This window comes from Lolium rigidum, chromosome 2 (assembly GCF_022539505.1).
Source record: "Lolium rigidum isolate FL_2022 chromosome 2, APGP_CSIRO_Lrig_0.1, whole genome shotgun sequence".
Classification (NCBI taxonomy): Eukaryota; Viridiplantae; Streptophyta; class Magnoliopsida; order Poales; family Poaceae; genus Lolium; species Lolium rigidum.
Window position 1 is genome coordinate 191,885,723 of NC_061509.1, and position 22,795 is coordinate 191,908,517.

Below are 22,795 nucleotides of genomic sequence, written 5' to 3' on the forward strand. Positions count from 1 at the left end.
CCACATAAACTGATGAATATAGTACTCACTCTGTTTCAAAAATTTCCGTATAGTCATCTAAATTCATATGTATCTATACAGTAAAACGGGTCTAGGTATATAATTATCTAGATACATATGGTTTTTGGTGTGTTAGATTTATTCGTAAACATATATACACAAATATTCTGAAACTGAATGTCACCAAGAGAACTTCGTTGAACGCATTGCATTTGATAATACTTTGTAACTGAGAATAAACATATGACACCTAATAGATTTTGTAAGCATACCAAAACGTCTCCTATTAAGAAAAATCATGTATATAAACATCGTCCAATCAGTCTATGTATGGTGGATCCTACTTATTAGTTGAAGTGTAAGCAATAGTCGATGGACACGGATAAAAAAAATCACGAGTTATATATGGATACGCAAATTGACCCATGTGGCACTATCTTAATCCTATATAAATTAAACAACTTGTGAGGAGGACCTATGGGCGTCAGTGGATGACGGTACTATCTTTACAATGCAAGTTTCAGCATGGAGACTTGGTTAAAATGTATAGAAAGTAGCAAAATGGAGCTGCAAAGCAAAAGTCAGTCAATTAGTTAAGGGAGCATAAACGCAGAGTAGCATCAAGCTCGGTCAGCCGAGCCAAATCCATGGCGTCCGCACCAACCCCATGGGGCAGACCGCACCAACCAGGCAACAACTGCAAGCAATGACTAATGCAGTATTTCTAGTTTTTAAGCCCACTAAGCGCGCGCGCCAACCCCATGCTGAACGTGTTTTTGTTCGCGTCTCAGGCAGGTGGAAACCACCGTTGGTCTTGGCCTTGACCGGCATTCGTGCGCGTGCCAAGTCCATTCCCCTTCCTATTTAAACCTGGCACCCCCATCCATTTCGCTCCAAGAATTAGCAGCCACTACCCAGTCCAGCGAGCTACAGCACTAGCTCATCCATCTCCGCTACTGCGCTCTAATCTTCTTCAGCCCATTCAGTCAGTGCGTCCAGTAACTCCTTCTCTTCAGCCGGCTGCAATGGAGTGCGATAATGGCGCCCTATACACGGCGGCGATCCAGCACGCCGACCCGCTCAACTGGGGGAAGGCCGCGGAGTCGCTGACGGGGAGCCACCTGGACGAGGTGAAGCGGATGGTGGCCGAGTACCGGCAGCCCGTCGTCACGATCGAGGGCGCCAGCCTCAGCATCGCCAAGGTCGCGGCGGTGGCCGCGGCCGGCGACGCCAAGGTGCAGCTCGACGAGTCTGCCCGCGCGCGCGTCAAGGCCAGCAGCGACTGGGTCATGGACAGCATGGCCAACGGCGTCGACAGCTACGGCGTCACCACCGGCTTCGGCGCCACGTCCCACCGGAGGACCAAGGAGGGCGGCGCCCTGCAGAGGGAGCTCATCAGGTTCCTCAACGCGGGTGCGTTCGGCACCGGCTCCGACGGCCATGTTCTGTCCGCTGGAGCGACGCGCGCGGCCATGCTCGTCCGCATAAACACCCTCCTTCAGGGATACTCTGGAATCCGGTTCGAGATCCTCGAGGCCGTTGCCAAACTGCTCAATGCCAACGTCACGCCGTGTTTGCCACTCCGAGGCACCATCACCGCCTCCGGTGACTTGGTCCCGCTCTCCTATATCGCCGGTCTCGTCACCGGCCGCCAGAACTCGGTAGCGGTTGCACCGGATGGCAGGAAAGTGAATGCCGCTGAGGCGTTCAAGATTGCCGGCATCAACGGTGGCTTCTTCGAGTTGCAGCCAAAGGAAGGTCTTGCCATGGTGAATGGCACAGCCGTCGGTTCTGGTCTCGCCTCAACCGTGCTCTTTGAGGCAAACATTCTTTCCGTCATGGCAGAGGTTCTCTCTGCTGTGTTTTGTGAGGTCATGAACGGCAAGCCAGAGTACACCGACCACTTGACTCACAAGCTCAAGCATCACCCTGGACAAATAGAGGCTGCTGCGATCATGGAGCACATCTTGGAGGGAAGCTCCTACATGAAGCTTGCAAAGAAGCTTGGCGATCTTGACCCACTGATGAAGCCGAAGCAGGACCGGTATGCGCTCCGCACGTCACCACAATGGCTTGGTCCTCAAATCGAGGTTATTCGTGCTGCAACCAAGTCAATCGAGCGTGAGATCAACTCGGTCAACGACAACCCACTGATCGATGTCTCCCGCGGCAAGGCGATCCACGGCGGCAACTTCCAAGGTACACCCATTGGTGTGTCCATGGACAACACCCGCCTTGCCCTGGCTGCTATCAGCAAGCTCATGTTCGCGCAGTTCTCAGAGCTCGTGAATGACTTATACAACAACGGACTGCCATCCAACCTGTCCGGCAGCCGCAACCCGAGCTTGGACTATGGATTGAAGGGAGCCGAGATCGCCATGGCCTCATACTGCTCTGAGCTGCAGTTCCTGGGCAACCCGGTGACCAACCATGTCCAGAGTGCCGAGCAGCACAACCAGGACGTGAACTCGTTGGGTCTCATCTCCGCGAGGAAGACCGAGGAGGCCATTGAAATCTTGAAGCTCATGTCCTCGACGTTCTTGGTTGCCCTTTGCCAGGCCATCGATCTTCGCCACATCGAGGAGAACGTCCGGAGCGCCGTCAAGAGTTGTGTGATGACAGTGGCCAAGAAGACATTGAGCACCAACTCCACCGGTGGTCTTCATGTCGCTCGCTTCTGCGAGAAGGACATGCTCCAAGAGATAGACCGTGAGGCGGTTTTCACCTACGCCGATGACCCATGCAGCCAAAACTACCCACTAATGAAGAAGCTTCGTGGTGTGCTCGTGGAGAGAGCTCTGGCCAACGGCGTTGCTGAGCTCGACATGGAGACCTCCGTCTTTGCCAAGGTCACCAAGTTCGAGGAAGAGCTACGCACGACGCTGCCCATGGCGGTCGAGGCTGCACGTGCCGCGGTAGAGAGAGGCACGGCTACCACACTCAACAGAATCACCGAGTGCCGCTCGTACCCTCTTTACCGGTTTGTGCGTGAGGAGCTCGGAACCGTCTTTCTTACCGGCGAGAAGACACGATCACCGGGGGAGGAGCTGAACAAGGTGCTCGTGGCCATCAACCAAGGCAAGCACATTGACCCGCTGCTCGAATGCCTCAAGGAATGGAACGGCGAGCCCCTGCCCATCTGCTAAATTAACCGAGACCAAACATGGAGGATATCAATTAGGGAAAAACACGATAAATCTATGTTAACTATTTCTATTTCTTCTGAGTATAGTTGAGCTTATTGGCTATAGTTGAGCTTGGCCTGTCAAGCAGCTAAAGCGGTTTCAATTTCAAGTTTCAAAGTATCATGGACCATTTTTTTTCTTCTGTAACTGATGTTCCCGTGTTTTGGGAGGGCTAATTCATTAACACTGTTACGATTATGCAGTCGTCTATGGTTCGGATAAAATTGTACAAGAACTACATTCAAATAAGAAAATGATAACTCTAGGGTTCCTTATGTATACGTATGTTAATTTCCTCCACTTGTACTTATGGCGAGCTCTGATTTAACTTACGCGAAGGAGTCACCAGATAGTTTATTTGGTCGATTGTCTGACTTGGTAGCCACCTGAGTTCGTTGTACCAACCGCAAATGTATAGTGACGGCCACACAATTATATATGGATGGCCATGGTGCAAACCAGATGACTTAGCTCGCATGCATATGTGTAGTGTAGTATTTCCAGTACGATTATTTTACTCCGTGAACCAAAAGTCCTCCTAATTTTATAACGAAAAAAGTTTTTGTTTGATATGAAACACTTTTTTTATGAACAGTTATTAACTAGGTGCTTGTACGAATCATATGTATTCTGATTTCTGATCATAGTTTGGTTTAAACAGTGGTAGTGATTAGGTTAAAAAAATGATAGCCAGCCGGTAGAATAACATATATAGCCTATAAGCCTATAGGGAAGGGTGGGTAACTGGGTATCCAGGAAGGTGGCCTATGGTTCTTGGAACCAAGATCATCTATCTATCTATCTATCTATCTATCTATTATATAATTAAAACACAAGACAAACAACGGCCAAGATCTAACAATTTAGCGTTAGAAACATGTCGATGGTTAAGATTAACCAACTTGGATCTCACGAGTCGACCCGCTGCGAGTTTCGGGTGCACAACATAACGCCCCAGCCGAAATCTAAATCCCGTCTCCTTAAAGATGTCCTTCTGAGCTTGTCTGCTTCATGGCGTGCCCAGCGGTTGTTAGATCGTTTCTGCTCCACCACTCATCCGGCCCCTGCTCGCATCAAGATAAATGAGCAGAGGATTTCGCTAGAACAGGTGTTCAAGGCTCCAAGAAGCAGCGTTCAGTTTGCAGTCGACAGTCACGGATTTATGGTGCATCGGCGGCGGCCGGAATCTCGGGAAGACAAGTAATCCGGCAGTCTTTTCCTATATATGTGCCGATCTTGCTGCGTCGAGTAATCCGGCAGTCATGCTACATCCTGAGAAGGCTCCAATTGATTCGTGTAACACCGGTCGCTAATCGGATCTCCGATACGCAATGCGATCTATTTTTTTCTAATCAGATACTAACCCACGCAACTTTGCTGAGCGATCAATCTAACAACGGCTGAAATATCTGTCATCGATGTTCATTGATGTTTTACAACACCAGTCGCTAATCAGATCTCCGGTACGCAATGCGATCTATTTTTTTTCTAATTAGATACTAACCCGCGCAACTTTGCTGAGCGATCAATCTAACAACGGCTGAAATATCTGTCATCGATGTTCATTGATGTTTTACAGATACAATAAGACAACAAGAAAGTTGAACAGATGAGCGCTCCATGTTCAGAGTTAGGAGCGGGAGGCCCTCCAACAGTCCAAGCCGGACTTGCGAGCGAAGCACCTGGGCGGTAGTTTTCTATTGTTCGGTGCTCAGCACTCTCAGCGGAGCGACCTAAAATTTTTCTCTCCTCCAAAGATGGGGTAGACGTTGTATGCAATGTTGGTAAGGTGAAGTTTCTTGCGAACGAAGTGTGTGCTTACTGCAGTCTCCGGTCTTCATTACAATGCTTTTTGGTTCCATGAAGCCTGCCAGTGCTAGGCAGATGTGTCAAGATATTGATGACATGTGTGGTTGAGGGTTCAACTTTCAGTACCTACACATGGATACGATGCCGGAGATAGTTGCCGCACGTCCGAGATGAGCCGGCAGTACCCAGCAGTTCATTGCGGTGGCTGATATAGTGATATTTGGATACCAAATGGACGCGGACTGATTCAAAGCAGTCGTTAAACGAAGCAGCAGCATAGCCATCATGCTCCAATCAATAATGATAGTCAAGCTAAGTTAATTCTTTATTCAAATCAAATTCTTAGCAATGTTGTTTAATATTCAAAATTCAAGATTTACGACTGTGGTAGAACTTATCATTCTTCAATCAGAATCTTCAGAATTTAGCATTACCAACACCTTGATCCATAAAGTATGGATGTTTTGCCGGTAGAACTAGAAGTGGTAAGCTTACAATTAGATTAACGTTGAGATGTATCTTTATACTTGCCAGTGTCCAAACTTTATTTTTATCATGTGTTTCACAAGACTCTTAAATCGCTATGGATGTACAGGTTCGGACCGGAGGTCGATTATGGTACCTACCTACAAAGTGCATGCCTAACCCTAAGCGAAAGAGACCAAAGCAATTACATTTTCTTTGTGGTATGTATTTTGGCTTCCCTCAGGTATTTCAATCCATTCAGTGCTACATTACTAAAAGATATAATGCTGTTGCGATCGGAGCCAGGTGAAGGCACTCCCGCGCGCGTGATTTTGGACTGTAGGATCTAAGGTAGAAACGATCCATGCCGTCAGTTTCATCAGAGATCTTTCACGCTAGGCTGTCTTTTTACGGTCACTGTAACTGGAACCGGCCTAAGATGGGTCCATCCGTCAGTCTCATCCCACCGAGACAATTTCGTAAAAAAACAAATAGGGCTCCCTCCTGAATCGCGTTCACCTCCACCCCGCCTCAGTTCTCCCCTTCGACCGCCCCTCCCCACCTCCGAAATCTAGGTCGCGGCGGCCGCTCCGGCCGCACGCCCGACTCCCTGCCGCCGGCATCCCTTCTCCCCTCCCCCTCCACCGCACGTAGAGTCCCGCCCGACTCCCTGCCGCCGGCGCACTTCCACGACCTCCTCGCCGCCCTCAGCCCGGCCATCAACGCCCTCTTCTTCGCCCCCGGTGCCGCCACCTCCTCGGGATGCAAACTGCCTCAGCTTCTGCAGAGGGTTCAACGCCTGCTGCACGCAAGCCCGGGCCTCGCTGCTGCCGGCTCAGCTCCTCCGCGTGTCCATCGCGGTCTGCGCCGTCACGGGGGCGCCCTGCGGTATGAGGTTCCAGCCCGACGAGGACGGCGGGGACATGAAGTCTGTGGGCGAGCTCGCGCCGGGGGAGATCGTCGTGTTGCTCTCGATGTGATGGGGCATGGTCTGGAGCGGTGCGCGGGGCGCCCTTAGGGTTTCTGAAGGGGTGAAAAGGCTGCTCCCGGACGTCTCGCAACTGGTGCTGTCGGCACCCTCGAGGATGACAGGGAGTCTAGGGATGGGAGGTTTAGAGTGTTACTGGGAAGGGGGTGACGGTCACGTCGTGGGTGATCTCCACTGTCCCCGGGCTTGGCAGCGGCCTCTCGCATTATGTGCAGGACATGTTGCGGTCCTGCGAGGTTGATGCAGTGAAGGTAATCCAATTGTATTTCAGAGTAGTTTGTTATCATAAAATATTGAACAACTTTCTTTGTTAACTCATATAATGGATCTTAGATTAGTGCAATCTGATGTGCCATCACCATTGTTTCCTTAGTTCATAGAGGTCGTCGCAGTGTGATCAATTTTGGTAATCCCTTGTGCATCTACTTGATTCTAATTCCTTGCTAAGAAAGCCATATTATTCTTTTTTGCATTTGATTGTTTAGAATGAATAAACGATGTTTTTCCCTGTAAGAATGTTTCTTAATTTTGTTTCTGCTAGAGCACAACCTATTTAGAGCATCAATGGAGAAACCATCAAAACAGATCAAAGAACAATTCTGTTCAGATTAGGATTGTTCCAGTTACTGGGTTAGAGTTTCAGAGTTTTTCACTTGAACACGATTTGTTCTGTTTAATTATACAATGAAACAAGCCTTGTGCTATGATGGAGAGCTGAAGATGAGATGCTTCTGTAGCTGCTATAAATTAAATAGACGTATTTAGAGCAATTGTAGAGTGTAGACAATGACATTTCCATGTATCTCTTTCCAAGTTAAGGATTTTCACATAGAATTGACTTAACCCTAAGAAGTGCGTATATTGAAAATAATAATGTGTGGATGATCTACAATTAGTAAATAGTGTAAGCCTGCTGAGCTGCATGTGTTCTATGGGCATCTGCCGCTCCATGCACTGGTCTGTGCCGGTGCGACATGTGCCCCACTGTGGGGTTTACTTTGACCGTTGTTGCTGCGTCGGTTGGGCGTATGTGCTGAGGTTGCGGTCATATCTCACATGAACTCCGCCGCTCACTCCTCATCCCCTACTAGGGCTCATAGCCCCCGCCCATCTCTTGCCCCCACCGTACCTCCGTTCCGCCCTCCATCCCGAATCACCAGCCAACCTAGGTTGTGCCGCTGTCCATCGTCGACTTCATTGGTTCCAAGCGGGGAATGGAGCGACTTAAAGGGAGGCTTCTATGGATGAGCGGCAGGAGGCCACCCACCTCCATGTTGGTCCCTACAAGACCCATAATCAGAGGTAGTGGGATGGCGTTGCGCTAGCCCGTACCGCTGTCATTCGTGATGGGGCAAGAAATTATCGTGTTTGCTTGGGGGTTGGGGGTTTGGGGATTAGAGGCAGGGAATGGGAGTTGGAGATGTAGGGACTTTTTAATCCATTGATTGTTTGGGTGGAGTGGGAGTTAAGTAGGGAAGTGAAAAGGTAATTAAGACGGGGGGATGTGGAATATGCGTCAACTCCCATTCCCTTTCCATTGATTTGCCAAACAAGCTGGGTACATTCCGCCCGCTGAAGTTACAAGTCTACCCCCTTTTCATGTGACAAAATTATTAGGTGAATTATCTGTTGCACCAATTTTGTCAAGAAATCCAAATTATTGATTTGAGTAGAACAAGAAATATTTCTCACAATTGCATTTTCAATCTAAACAACAAATGTGTTTAAGTTATAAGCTATATTCAATATTTATCTTGCGTGTACATGATTGACTCTTCCTAGACTTGGACCAACAATTTTATTCTTAGCTTCTTAGATGCAATACATAGCAATATATAAATCAGTTTATCAACACCTTAGTTGCAAAGGAGTTCTAATTATTCATTAAATACATGTTTCTTGAATAAATATTCGTTTTTGCATGACGGATGGCATGTCAGATTAGTTGCTACTGTTTTGGTACCGTCATTTATATTTTCCTACACAATCTAGATTTTATACCCCAGATCAGCTACATCATATTCTGTTATTTTATTGACAGGGAGCTTTGGTAAGCTTATTATGCCTTGATATTATTTTTCCCCTGAAATGCTGGAATCATGTTCAACACTCTATCAACTCAGTCAAAAAAAAAAAACTGCATATCTAGCAACTGTCAAGCTATAGGTGTAACTTCAGTATACCTATATGATCTGTCGTGCACCTTTCATTCTTTTGTACTAAAGAGTTCTACAAGGATTTGGCCATCATCATTGGTTTAAGTGTGCTCATCTTGGATCTCTTCCCGTGTTCACAAAATGTTTGTTTCATTTTTTCTTTACCTCGAATTTGTTTGGATCTCTTCCCGTGTTCAAAAAAAGTGGGCAATAACTTAAGGCGTTGGTAAAAATATTTTCTTATATGTTTGTGTTCTATCTTTAGCGACTCTTTATATTTCACAGTGATGGAAACGGTGGGTGTGAAATGGGAGAGGGTTCTTATATATTTATGTGGTTCAACCACCTTTAATATTTCACTGTGGCGACAACGTGTGTAGCAGTAGTGGGTGCCGGAGGAGGTAGTGACCCCAGGGAGTAGTGGCTGTCCTAGGTGGCTTGGCATCATCGCCGTAAGACCCGACTCATCTTCCATGTGTGATGGTGGTTGGGGTAGAAGTGTTGTCAAGCGAATGAGTCGCATCAGGTACAGGTACAACATGCTCTTTGCACCTGGACCTTTTTAGTTGTATCACAGGTTAGGAGCCTCCAGTTAATTGTCTTATTTGTGTTATGTAGGATATGCTATACCCTGGACCATAATTTATGAATGTGATGAGAGGTCCTGTAAGAATACTTTCAAAACTGCATTAGCGTGGTCTACTAATTCATACTTGATACACTCTATTGTTTCTTTTTCTACGCACTTTGTTTCCAACTATCATGTATAATCACTTCTCAGTTTAGATTTTGTGTAATCTATCATAAAGCAGATGCATCCATTATATTACAGTTTGGTAGGTGATTCACAATCGGCTCTACAAACAAAATATATATATGGTCCAGGGTCCTTCGGATTGTTCAAATGTATCTCAATGAATGGTTACGACAGAAAATTGTATTGTACCTATTGTACACTTTCTTCACAACATTGAATCTGTATCTCTGCTCAATTGTATATTTTCATAAGGTATTATGTGCTTAAAATAAAATGGTGGAAAGTAGCGGCATAGTGTGAATTATGCTTTTTACGCTCTACATAGCTTTGATGGATTTCAGAATCTCAGAGAATGAAATGACTAGAGTAGTAGGTCAAATTCTGATGCTTGATCTGTATCCCCATTGTCCTCTCTATTATAAGATCCTTTGTATATAAGCTTCTAAAATTTAGTATAAGTAATAAGTATATCCTGCATTTAGTGGTTTAGCTTGAATTCAGATGTTATGGAACTCTTTTGTGGCTTTTAAATTCCAACAAGTTCCAATCATCGATTTAGTAGCACCTAGCAATCCTACTGTGTGGTTTTCATAATCTAGCTCTGGTGACCTCATTTTTTTTACCTTCATCAAGCAACATGTTAGTTGGTTGTGGAATTGGACTTCTTTTCATATTTTTGTGGAATTGAACTTGGTGTGTTACCTTTAGCTTTTTTAAGCTTTCTTATCAATGTACCTTTTTTATTTGGTAGAAAAACAATGGTTCTTGAGAATACAAATATCATGTACACATGTGTCCAAGAAGTAAAAAGAATGTGCTCTGAAAGGTGCAGATGGCCACGAAGAGACCACCGAAAAGTGCTGATCGATATCCACATGATACTGGGCATAACTGAAAAAGTAGCCAAGTGTGCAACAACAGACTGAGGCAAGCCCTGAAGCAGGAGGTCCAGTAATATATTATCTTACTACCTATGATCACGTACAAGTTAATTTACATTAAACATTGTGTAGGATGTATATTAGCCAGGTAAGGTGTTCCAAAGGTTGTGCTATTTTCTGGAAGTTTTGGCCAGCACAGCCAGATGAGAGATAAAAATGGAACAAGTTGACACGTGAAACTAGCACTCAGGCATATTATACACCTTGAAGATTGTTCCAGTGTAGAGATGGGCTGGACTTATGATGCATTTCTCGATAAATTACAATGCTGACTTAGAACAAAGCAGAAGTACACTATCGTGTCCATGGCCGTGGCGAGCAAGAGCTGCTTGAAGTATAACAAAGCCCTGCATCTATAAACCTTGCAAACATCACACAATCTTTGGGTAGTGCTTACGGAACAGAGCAAACCCTTCAATGCATTTTTTTACTTTTAGGTATATGTTCCTCTGGTTTAGGAAAAAGATAGCAATTTAGAGACATAGTTTCAAAAGATACTATTTTTATTCGATGTCTCAATTGGAGTTTGTACGAATGTGCTACCTTTGCTGATTACCATGTGAATTATACTTAAATGTAACCAGCTTGGCGCGTTGGCAATTTTATTTTATTCTCCATTTCAAACCGCTCTCAGTGAGAGGCAACTGATGTACGTAATCCTAAAAACATAGATGGAGTATTGCCATGGGCATTAATCATGAAAACTTTGATTTGTTACACTTGGTTGTGTTACAAATTAAGGCGTTCTAAGTGTACCGCAACAGCCACGTTGTGCAAATGCTATGCAGACGGCGAGGCGAAGCTCGCCTGTTCCTCTAGTAACCTTTATTATTATAAGGATTGATTTTGATTATTCGTGTTACCAATATCAGCAATTTCGTAGCATTACAAATAAAAACAAATTGCACTAATGGTATGGGCATTTTGATGTGCACATTTGACCCACAAACTAAATCGTACTTTTGCAAGAAACAAGAACTGATGCATGAATTGTAGATACTTTGACAAAAAAATATTGCTTTTAAAAGGAAATAAGGATCCATGTTCACCGTAAATATTGTAGATACTTTAACAAAAAATATATATATGATGCTGGCAGAGGACGATTAATAACTTCTATTATTTCAACATAATTTTTTTGGCACCATTAATTTACTAATGTAATAAGAGTATATGATTGTCATAGTAATTATTTACTAATAAATTACTCCCACAATGCAACATTGTCTTAATAAATAACCGAGATAATCTAGCCGCACAACAACAAAGCCATGGTGGATCAAGGTGTTAGCCATGGTCCATCTAAACTTAGGAGATCTCAACGGCTGGGATTTATGAACTTGCACGTGAGCTGTTGAATAAAAGTTGATTAGACACCGTGCTTAATACGAATACTAATTCTTGCATTGGAAAATACGAAATGATCCATATTTATCTCTCTATACATAGGTTTTGCATGAGTCAGAAGTCGATTGTCGCAGTTAATCAAAGCAGCGCTCAATCTCGAAAAAAAAGGCAACGTCTTCTTGAACAGCCAATCATAACCCGTTTAAGATTATAGGTTTTGCATGACGGAGAAATCGTAGATGTCGGCGATCGGTATGGCAGCCAACGCTCCTGTAACGGTCCAGCATAAGACCTCAAATGACCTTTAGGCAAGAACGGCAATCTCACGATGATGATTTTGGCGATGTTGGGAGAGATTGACGATCTCACGACGATGAATTCGATGATGGTGATCTCATGCCAACAGGCTTGATGAACATGTAAGCAGCCCTACACCTATAACGAGTTTGTATGGCAATAGAAGAGGGGTTGTCAGAAAGCCATCAGCAATTTGAATCTATAGCTACCAACTGTGCTACCATAGTTTGCATCAGTTGGGCTCTAATTATTTTCTGACTCAAGTTTAAAGTTCAGTTGCAAAAAGAAAATTGATCAAACTGGCAACCTTTTCCAGCACAATTAGCCATAACGTTTGCAGGTTGCGTTTGTGCACGAAGTTGGAATTATAGAAGCTGATGATTGATCAACATCGAGGAGATGTGATCTAGCGTCCGTCAAATGAATCTGGAGATGGCAGCATCCTACAACAGCCCCGCTTTGCTCTGATCACTCGCCTGGACATAAGTTTAGTACCCAATTCCATTAAAAACCATTAGAACTGACATGCACATGCACGAAATCCGATTCAAATGTGTTATGTCCTGTCGTTGAGCTAACTTGCTGGTGCATGCAGGGTGTTTTCAGAGGATTTGGTGATGGCACAACTTACAAAAGGCAGTAGGCAGCACTCTGAATTCACAGCTAAGTCAATGCATCTTCTATAAAAATTCTTAGCTGACTTAGGAGGTTAAGACAGCAGAAGGAAATTATGTGTCATTGCAGGTTAAAAATTATTATCTGACTTAGGACGAAAAGCGTGCTAATATTATATATTTTTAGACAATACAAGATAAAATATTTTGGAAATAAAATTATTCATGCACGGATAAAGAATACATCCCTATTTTCTGTATTAAAAAACCAATATAAAATAAACTCAATTTCACTAATTCCTGCCTAATTGGAACTCCATACGAAATACAATCCCATTAATAGATATTATTAAAATAATTATAAAGTTAATCAGTAGTTGGGTTTTCTATATTAAAATAAAAAATACATATTTCTGCAAAACAACATGTTGGAGGTCAGCAGAAGAAAATGTAATGTTACTAAAATGTGACGAATATATGTAAACAGTCTTAACAAGAAATTTCACAAAATCATACCGGTGAAAAGGTTAATCTGATAGTACATGCAAAGGTATAGAAATTTACATGTGGTTTTGGATCCCTCTTAACCAATGCACTTTGCAGAAATACTTTTAGCTTCTAACTGGCGATGAATTAAATGGATGAGTTGATGAGGTCAAGATTAAATATCAGACCAGAATACAATACCAAGTATATCAATACTATTAAATCTATCTAGCCACGCAAATGCGCGGGTCCTAAAGCTAGTTCAAATAATGATCTAAAAAAAGATCTCTCAAAGATGTTGATAAAAAGATGAAAAATATTACTTCCTCCGTCCATAAAAAGATGTTGATAGGTTCATCTAAATTCGGATGTATCCATGCACTAAAAAATGTCTAGATACATTTGAATTTAGACAAACTTTTAATGTATTTTTATGGAAATAGGTAGTATTATTTGTCACAATGTATACATACCTTTTTGTAGACATGCCGTAATACAAAAAGATTATGTCAATTTTTCAATCCACGTAACTTCAAATTTGTAGTAAATTGTATTGTGCAGTTCTGATATAATAAAAAGTAACCATATTTTATTTTTTGTCTAAACGTCTCTTTCAATGAGATTACCTACTATTTATTTCCAAAGAAAATAATATTCATAAAAAGGATTTACTTTTGGAAAATATTTGAACCTGGTTTTTCACAATTTTTCAGATCAATTATTAATACTATTCACATTCATCTGTACATTTCTGGTTTTGAATAAAGTGAAAGTGTGTCATATTCTAAAACAAGACTCAAATAAATTATAATATTAAAAAATTCTAATATTCATATATTTGTAATATGAAATTAAGATATCAAAACAAACTATTAAATGCAGACATATGTTGTACTATATGAGTGAATAATTTTGAGAACCAAGATGTGGTTAGATTGTTAAGAGGATGGCTGCCCGCATCGTAGTTCACAAGGGATCAAACTTCAGATTTAGCGTCATGTGTGTCTCATCAAAGTGGAATACTTGTTTAGTGGGAGGTGTTTCTGTCGGTAGCGAGGTGCCCTTGGTTACTTAGATCCGAGGCAACTCGATATTACATAGAAATTGTGTTAGTGTGAGGGTGTGGTGGTGAAGGTGCCTACATTGTAGGCAATGTCTATAAATAAAATAATAATAGAATTACTAGAAAACATATAGCCGGCATCCATGATGTCACAGTGTGGTGCATTACCTCTTTCACGAGATATATGCAACTGTTGGTTAGCTATATATGCAAATTCAAGGCTGTTTTCACCTCCACCAATTATGTACAATTTACATGCATCTATAATAGGAGCACACCAAGAAAATGAATTAGTTTTAATACTAATATGTGAAAATGCATGGGTTGTCGACTAGTGCTCTTAGACTGCTCATAGTGGGAGTAACATAGGTAGTAACATCACACATATCAAGGCATTTTGATGACATGGCATACTAATAAATGAAGAAAGAGAATGAGGTGGTAACTAGCTATGTTACCATAACATCACACATCTCAAAGCAATATGAGTCTACAACATAATTAATAATACATTGCATGACACCACATCTAAGTTACTACCCACTATGAAGGTAGTAACTTAGACTAGTAACATAACATATGTTACTAGTCTAAGTTACTCTCCACTATGAGCAGCCTTAATGTTCTATCTTGTTCATTTTAAGCCCACCTTAGCTAGTTCTAACATACAATAAAATATGAATACTTTATTTTGATAAATGGTGCTTTATTATTTTAAAAAAATAACCATTACACCCAGCTTCTGCATAGTTAGGATGCACACAGCCGATCCAAGTCAAAAGTACAAACTCAACCGGCAAATACATATCAAAAATTGGAAATTGTGAGACTGGTAATTAAGGTGACATAGGGCCTATCCGAAGATTATGTTGTCATCCACGTTGGGACAAAGTATCCATCGTCACGTCCTCCAACCATGTAGGCATCTTCATAAAAAGGTCGCGATGCTCCACATGTTGTAGAGGCAACCATGTATAAAGCGTAGTTGTACATCCGTAGATAAGCTGCATGAGAGAACATTTAGTTTAGAAAACATAATTACATAAGAACAATAGAAGTAGAAATTACACAAAAAAACATAATTACATAAGAACAATAGAAGTAGAAATTAGATAAAGACCGCCACAAAGTATGAACACTCTAACCTCTTCTGACAAAAAAGAAGTGAACAAACTAATAAACTAAGTAGTGAGGTGCCAATGCATGGTTCATCCTTTTTTTTAGGCACTAGCCATTTCTATTGTGCGTCTACACGGTTTGCAACCCTAAAATCATGTAACTTTTAAAATAAAATTTGTTCATATGTCTATCTATGAGAATGGATGTATTTGTTTTGTAAATAACAAACAAACACATTGAAAACATGTTAGTGTAACACCCCAAATTTCAAAACAAAGAGAAAATGAATTTCCTTTTCCCAAAAATGAGAACCAACAAAAACTTTTCCTACATAGAGTGCTATGCCTAGTGCTCATACCTAATACCTGTGTTTTGCCATGAGGAGTGTTATTATGCTTAGGTGATAAACCCTAAAACGCTAAAGTGATCAAGTGAAGATCACAAACCAAATAAATTAAAAGAGAAAGAAATCAAATAAGAAAAACCCTAAACCCTAACCTTCTCAAAACCAAGTGGATCTATTTTGAGAAACCCAAAATAAAGAAAAAAGACCTATGTGAGCATATAGCCCAAATATGTAAATCTTGAACCCTACCCTTTCTTACTTTACTAAATGGTGGTGAACCTTTGTGAACCCCACAAAACCCTAAACCTCATCTCTCTTGTCACCAACCTTTGAAAAACAAAATAAAAAGAAAAGATCTTAATTAAGGCATATGCAAACCTATGGCTACTTTTTGCAAGTGATAACCTTTGCTTTGTCTACCTTGTGTAGATGAATTGGAATACCTCCACACACCTAACCAAGTACTTACCAACAAATTCAAGTGAGAAACAAAATAAAATCAAACATATGCATAGAGGCATATGTGGCACTTAGCCAAAATATCAAACCTTGACCTAGGCACCCCCATTGCCTCAAAATGGTTTGAACCCTTTTCCCAACTCATTCTAACACCAAATAAACCTCACACTTGCTTAAGTGAAGCAAAGAAAAAGAAAAGAATAAAAGTTAGAAAATCACAAAACCCTCACATATGGTTTATGCCATTTTTCTAAATCTTTGACCTAGACCATTTTGGTCTTCACCATTAGTTGTATTATGTTACTCAACACTTAGTACAACTTTTGGAATCAAAGAAACACAAAACAAATCGAATCCAAACTCAAAATGGGATCACATATGATAATGGTCAAAACTGCCATTTATAATCTGATCCCTACTTTGAGTCTTTGCAATTCAAGTTTTTCAAACTAAACTTTCCAAACTTTTTGCTTGTCATCCAAGTACACATCAAGGTGAACAACTTCTGTAAAGATCACCCCATCAAAATCATCTTGGATCAAAAGTTATGAGCAAGCCAAGAGGAGACTTTGGAACAAGTACAAGTTCATCACTTTTTCAAATTTGGTCAAATCTTGCTATCTCTTGAGCACCACTTGACTCAACAATGTCCTCTGGACCCTACACAACCTATCTCATGCTTGGAAACACCAAGGAGGAGGACAAGCTTGGCCTGGCCATGGCCATGCCGGCCACGTTCCCCCTCGACACGCCCCCCTCTTTTCTCTCCGCGCAACACTCGACCACCATGTCCTCTAGATCCCCCTGGATCTCCTGAGTACGACGGTACTCGCCGTTGATCGCAAGGACGCCGACACACCCCGGCCGGCGCGCGCCCACGACGCCCAGGTACGATGCGAGCGGCATGGCCATGTCACGCAGCGCGTGACACGGGCACGCGTCGCCCCGCCGTACCACGACAACCCCAACCACCTCCTCTCGCCCTGAGCCTCGCCACGCCGCTCGGAGCTCGCCGGACACGCTTGTCTTACCAGCCCGCGCCTACAGTCGCCGGAGAGGACGCGCCCGTCCGCCGCGGCCGCGCTAGTACACACCCGCGCCCGACAGTCGTACGCCTCGCCTTGCCGCGCCTTTGACGCTCACAGGACCTCTGTGACGTCGCCTACGCAGCGCTGACCTCGCCGACCCACTACTAGAAAAAAGGCTTTCAGTGGCGCACCACATATAGCCATCAGTGGCGCACTAGTGGTGCGCCACTGGTATCACGCCACTGCTAACACATAGTAGTGGCGCACTAGGGGTGCGCCACTACTAGCCTAGATACCGTGGCGCACTCGCTCGGTGCGCCATTGACATGCCCACCGGTGCGCCACTACTACTCCAAAGTGGTGCGCCACCGTTGGTCGGAGGCAGTGCGCCACCACCGTGCGGAAGAGGTGCGCCACCTGCTACGGTTTTGCGTGCGCCACCGGTCCAGCCTAGTTGGTGCGCCACTCGCTGCGTTAGTACGTGCGCCATCGCCCTCTCCAGGACGTGCGCCACTGCTAGTCTCGGAGAGGATCACAGGGCGGTGCGCCATCGGATCGGTAGCGGTGCGCCACTCGCTACTTAGTGGTAGTGCGCCACGGATGGTCCACTAGTGCGCCACTCGCTAGGATTTCGAATTTTTTTTTTGTATCTTGGCAGGTATTTATACAGGTTGTATATGACAAGTACAATAGCACAATACAGGATATATAACAGCATATAAACAACATCACAGACTTATCCATACATAGTTCTTCACATTAGCCCCACATGATTCACAAGCATTCACATTAGAGGTTACAATGCAAGTTACGGTGTTACAAGTCACAAATGAGCTAGTAGTGGCACAAAATCGATCATCTAAACTAGCATCACATAGAAGAGAGCTAGAGTCACTACTAGCACCGTCCCGATGAAAGTGGTCTTCATCCGGTTCCTCCTCCGCTCCGTCCTCTCTCCCGCCAGATAGCGTGCGTATCTGTCTTCGGCCTCCGCTCTAGTGGTGTACCCTTTGTAGCTGTTACCGCTAAAACGGTGAACCCGTCTCCGACACTCCTCCCAGTCGTTGTAGACTCCGGGAACCTTGCCCTTGTACACGACATACCACGTCATATCTGCGTACATATGCACAAGCCAAAGAAACATTAGTGCACGCTCATAGATGTTTGCAACGAATAAGAGCAAATTCAAAAACGATCCAAGTAGTATGAACTAAAAGGCATGCCTCATACATTGTTGGTCGGAACAAATATTAACATTTAGGGACGGAGTAAGTGAAACCAAGTAGGATGCACAATAGATTGATACTTGTGTCATCGCACCAGGTTCACTTACCCCTCCCCCAAGTGTATAGGTGACCAACATTCTAATCATCGGCATTTTGAGATAACAAAGCAAATAGAAGAATGACAAGGGCCTCATACTTTGTCAGTCCAAACAAATATTAACATTTAGGGAAGGCGTCAGTGAAACCAAGTAGGATGCACAAGAGATTGATACTTGTGTCATCGCACCAGGTTCACTGACCCCTCCCCCAAGTGTATAGGTGACCAACATTCTAATCATTGGCATTTTGAGATACCAAAGCAAATGGAAGAATGACAAGGGCCTCATACATTTTTGGTCGAAACAAATATGAACATCCCGGGATGGCGTTAGTGAGGCCAGGTAGGATGCACAAGAGATTGATATTTGTGTCATCACACCAGGCTCACTAGCGACACCCGGAGTGTACAGATTGACCGAACATTCTAATCATCGGCAATGCAAACAAAATTAACGACCAAATCAAGTGCGGAAAACGATAGAGCCATATATATAAGTTCACAAACATAGCCGAACTAGTAATTAAACAGACATGCAAGTAAAGTGCTCGGATAAAGTTTATTACAACGAAGCTCGTCTTTAGTTCACAACTACATAACTAGGCTCGCACATCAAGACTTTTGCGGAGCGTGGATAAAACCGCTGCCTTTCTTCAAGCACATCCATGAGCGGTAGTCGTCACCCTGCATTTGGAGCATTGTGTCTATGTCACTATTTGACGGCTGATAGCCGGCGCAGAACTCCCGCGCTTCTAACGACATCTTGATGGATGATTTCACAAAACTCTACTTGGATGCGGAAGAAGTCTTGCTTGATGCCGTCGTCGGGGACCCGCGCCAATTTGTTGGCCCGAGTCTCCGAGATGCTCGGGTAGCGTAAGCTGCTGCTGGTCCCGTATGAACTTATCCATGTGATAGAGGGCGTAGTAGGCATCCTTGTTACTAGAAGGCGGCTTCTTGACGCAGGGAAACTTTGTTTGGTGCTTGAACACATGCTTCCCGTACCTAACATTTGGCCTCTGCATGTTGCCTTTCGCTTTGACGTAGGCATTGAGAGCATCATCAAGTACGGCCTTGACATTCGTGTAGTCCGTGGTTGACTTACCGTCCGCATCGAGGTATGTGGCCACGGAATGCTTCGGGGTTATGGAGATGAGTGTGCAGGTTTTGTCTCTGCGTAGAACACATAATGTTTAAGAACATGACGATTGAAATCTAAAAAAATCACGAGTTAAGACCGGTACGGTGAGGGGGTGACTTACTCGGGAAATACAGGCAGGAGGATGTTAGACTTCTTCGGCGATAATGGGCAACTCTGTCGATCCCTGCACAAGAAAATGACACCATATACACCAAAAAATCCACCAGCTGAGCACCATGGCACATATACACCAAAAAATCCAACTGAGCACCATAGCACATGTACACTAATTGAGCACCATAGCACATATCGACCAGCTGAGCAGCCGGTACCACCATCCAACGAGCACCTAGTAGCAGCAGCAAGCTAGCTAGCAGCAGCGAGCAAGCTAGCGAGTAGCTAGCGAGCAAGCTAGCGATAGCTAGCACCAAGCTAGCTAGCAAGCAGCAAGCTAGCAGTAGCTAGCAGCAAGCTAGCAGCAGCAACACCTAAGCAACATCTAACAGCAGCAGCACGTAAGCAACAACCTAACAGCAGCAGCACCTAAGAAGCACATCTAAAACCTAGCAACTAACAACCTAACAGCCTAGCAGCAGCACCAATCAACCTAGCAAGCAGCACCAATCAACCTAGCAACTAATAGCAACCTAACAGCCTAGCAGACAGCAGCAAGCAAGCTAACAACCTAGCAGCAGCAGCAAGCAAAAAATACCCAATTTTACAACCCTAGCAAGCAGCAGCAGCAAGCAAGCAAGCAACCTATAGCAAGAAGACAGCAACCAAGCAACCTAGCTCTGCTCTTCGACTCTCTACATACTAGCTTAACAGACAGTAGGAGTGCTGATGCTCATACAGACACAACACTAGATATCTACTAGAGCAGCCAATTTCTACAGCATCATCTTAAATTTGCATAGACATCCGTAGGAGTAAACACGATACACACATTTCTACAAGCATCATCATGAAGCAAATTACTAGCATTTCTACGGAATCATCATGCGGCAAGCATAGGGAGGAGGAGGAGCATAGGGAGCTCACCCCGAGCAGTAGGTTGGGGAGGTGAATCGAGGGGGAGGCGACCGCCGGCGGGGAGGTGGCGTCGAAGAGGGGAGAGACCGTGCTGCTCCTGCTCCTGCTCCGCGGACGTGCGCGACGTGCTACAACTCGAAGAAGGTCGCCGACTTGCTGCTCCTGCTCCGCGGCGAGCTTGAGAGGATCTGCTTGGGGGAGAGACCGTGAGGCGGGTGATAATCCAAAGTTAGAACATAATACGTTGCATTTTTAATGGATTCAAATGAAGCACACCATAGAAACTCAATAGACTTTAGAAACAAGATTGTGTATTTTCTGATTTGGATTGTTGCCAAACTTTCTCGTGCCTAACGAGATACAAGCTGCCTAACGAGTGTGCAGCTTTCCAAATTCAGAGCAAGAACACATGCGAGTGACATAAATCACATAAGTAGGAAGACAATTAAGCTATCTAGTGTCACATAAATCAAATAAGTAGGATTACAATTAATCTATCTAGTCTAAAATTTTAGTAGATGTTGATAAATAAGCTAAATATAGCTATGCCTATGCTGCTTTGATTGTTTTCTCGACCGGGTCGCCGTGTCAACAAAATGAGGAGAGGGACAAGATAAGAACTATCCTACGGAGTTAAACTTGGCATGTTGCTGCGAGCTATTTTTCTACTTGTTTATGCGTATATCCATAGGATGTCCAATGACACAACAGATACAAACACTTAGGTGAATCAGCTATTTAAACATGTTAAATCAAGAAAACAACACTAACCCAAACAAAATATAAGCACATTGCGTCAGGACATGATCAACTAAACAAATCATGATGAATTAAAAGCTTGTGGCTGATGTACTACTCCATCAACACTTAGGTGAATCAACACTTGCTTCTCACCAGCACATGAACAAGATAGCAGATAATTAACAGATTCACAAACAGGCAAAGGAGGGGGAGCAGCAGCAGTAAGTTCAAATGGGCTCAGGCACTGGTTGCTTCCCTTCTAGAGATAGACATGCCGCAGGCAGGCAGCAGTCAATGGCGACAGAAAAGGGACCAGGCGGGGTTAGGGTTAGGGTTCGTGCCAATGCGGGGAGAGGAGAAAGGCTCGAGCGGGAGAGGAGGGGATTACCTGGCTGGAGACGTGGGCGCCGAGGGGAGATGAGTGCGACGGTGGAGAGGGGCGCCGGTGGGAGGGTGGGGCTCCTGCTCCGCGGCGTGCTCGGGGGCTCCTGCTCCGCGGCGTGCTCGCTTCTACTCCTGCTCCGGGGGCACGACAAGCGGTAGAGGAGCGGTGGAGGGGTGGCGGCCACCGGTAGGCGGCGTCGCGAGGCGGATAGACAGACGGGGTAGCGTCGCGAGGCGGATCGAGGGAGGGCGGCCGCCGGCGTCGGAGAGGATTGGGGAATGGGGATGGGGAGAAGAAGAGAATAGGGGTTTTAATTTGGCTAAGTCCCCGACCCCCTAAGCAATGGCGCATCTGCTCGGGGTGCGCCACAGGTGACTCTTAGCAATGGCGCACCACTAGGGGTGCGCCACTACGACTTTAGGATAGGGTCAAAAACAAAATGGATGGTACCTTGACAAGATCCGCACCGTACCGCAATGGCTAGCTATCCGTCCCCTGTTTGGTTTCCCCGGCCAGCCGGGTTCGAACCTCGGCGGCCCCAATTTTTTAAATTTTTTTAAAATGATTTAACCCAGCAGTAATAAATAGCATAATACACCAAAATAAAAGGCATAAATAATTATAATTATGTAGAATATTTAAAATACTATAGAATCTAGAAAATATCCAAAAATATAAATTATATGTCTATTTTGATCGGTACAATGTGTAGATTAACAATATGACATCCATTATTCATACAAGAAAATGATACATATTATCTTTTCACAATCTTCTTGCCCTTCTTTCTCGCGGTTGAATAATTTAGCCCCGGAACTCCTAGACTTCTTCTCTTGAATGGACGGCCTTTAGGTAGGGTGGTCCTGCTTCTTCTTGTTGTGTATGGTTCTTCATCATCGTCGTCGTCATCTTCCATCTTCGGATCGCCGTACTTGGTCAAAGTCTAGCTCGTTGGCGGCTCCATCCATTCCGATGATGCTCCTTTTGCCTCTCCTCACGACAACACGGCTGGGCTTTTGCGGGTCGGTAATGAAGAAGCATTGGTCCACTTGGGAAGCTAGTACCCATGGCTCATATTTCGCGGTGACCTTTGCATTTCAAATCCCTGCAAAC

The 22,795-nt window shown here is 44.1% G+C and overlaps 1 protein-coding gene across 1 annotated transcript; it reads left to right on the forward strand.

The window, feature by feature from the left end:
* Nucleotides 1-916: 916 nt before the first annotated feature.
* Nucleotides 917-3,236, forward strand: LOC124687892 (phenylalanine ammonia-lyase-like). Its single transcript, XM_047221621.1, has one exon. It carries the CDS (start codon nt 1,026-1,028, stop codon nt 3,144-3,146), a length of 2,121 nt encoding a protein of 706 aa, XP_047077577.1. The 5' UTR covers nt 917-1,025; the 3' UTR covers nt 3,147-3,236.
* Nucleotides 3,237-22,795: the final 19,559 nt, after the last annotated feature.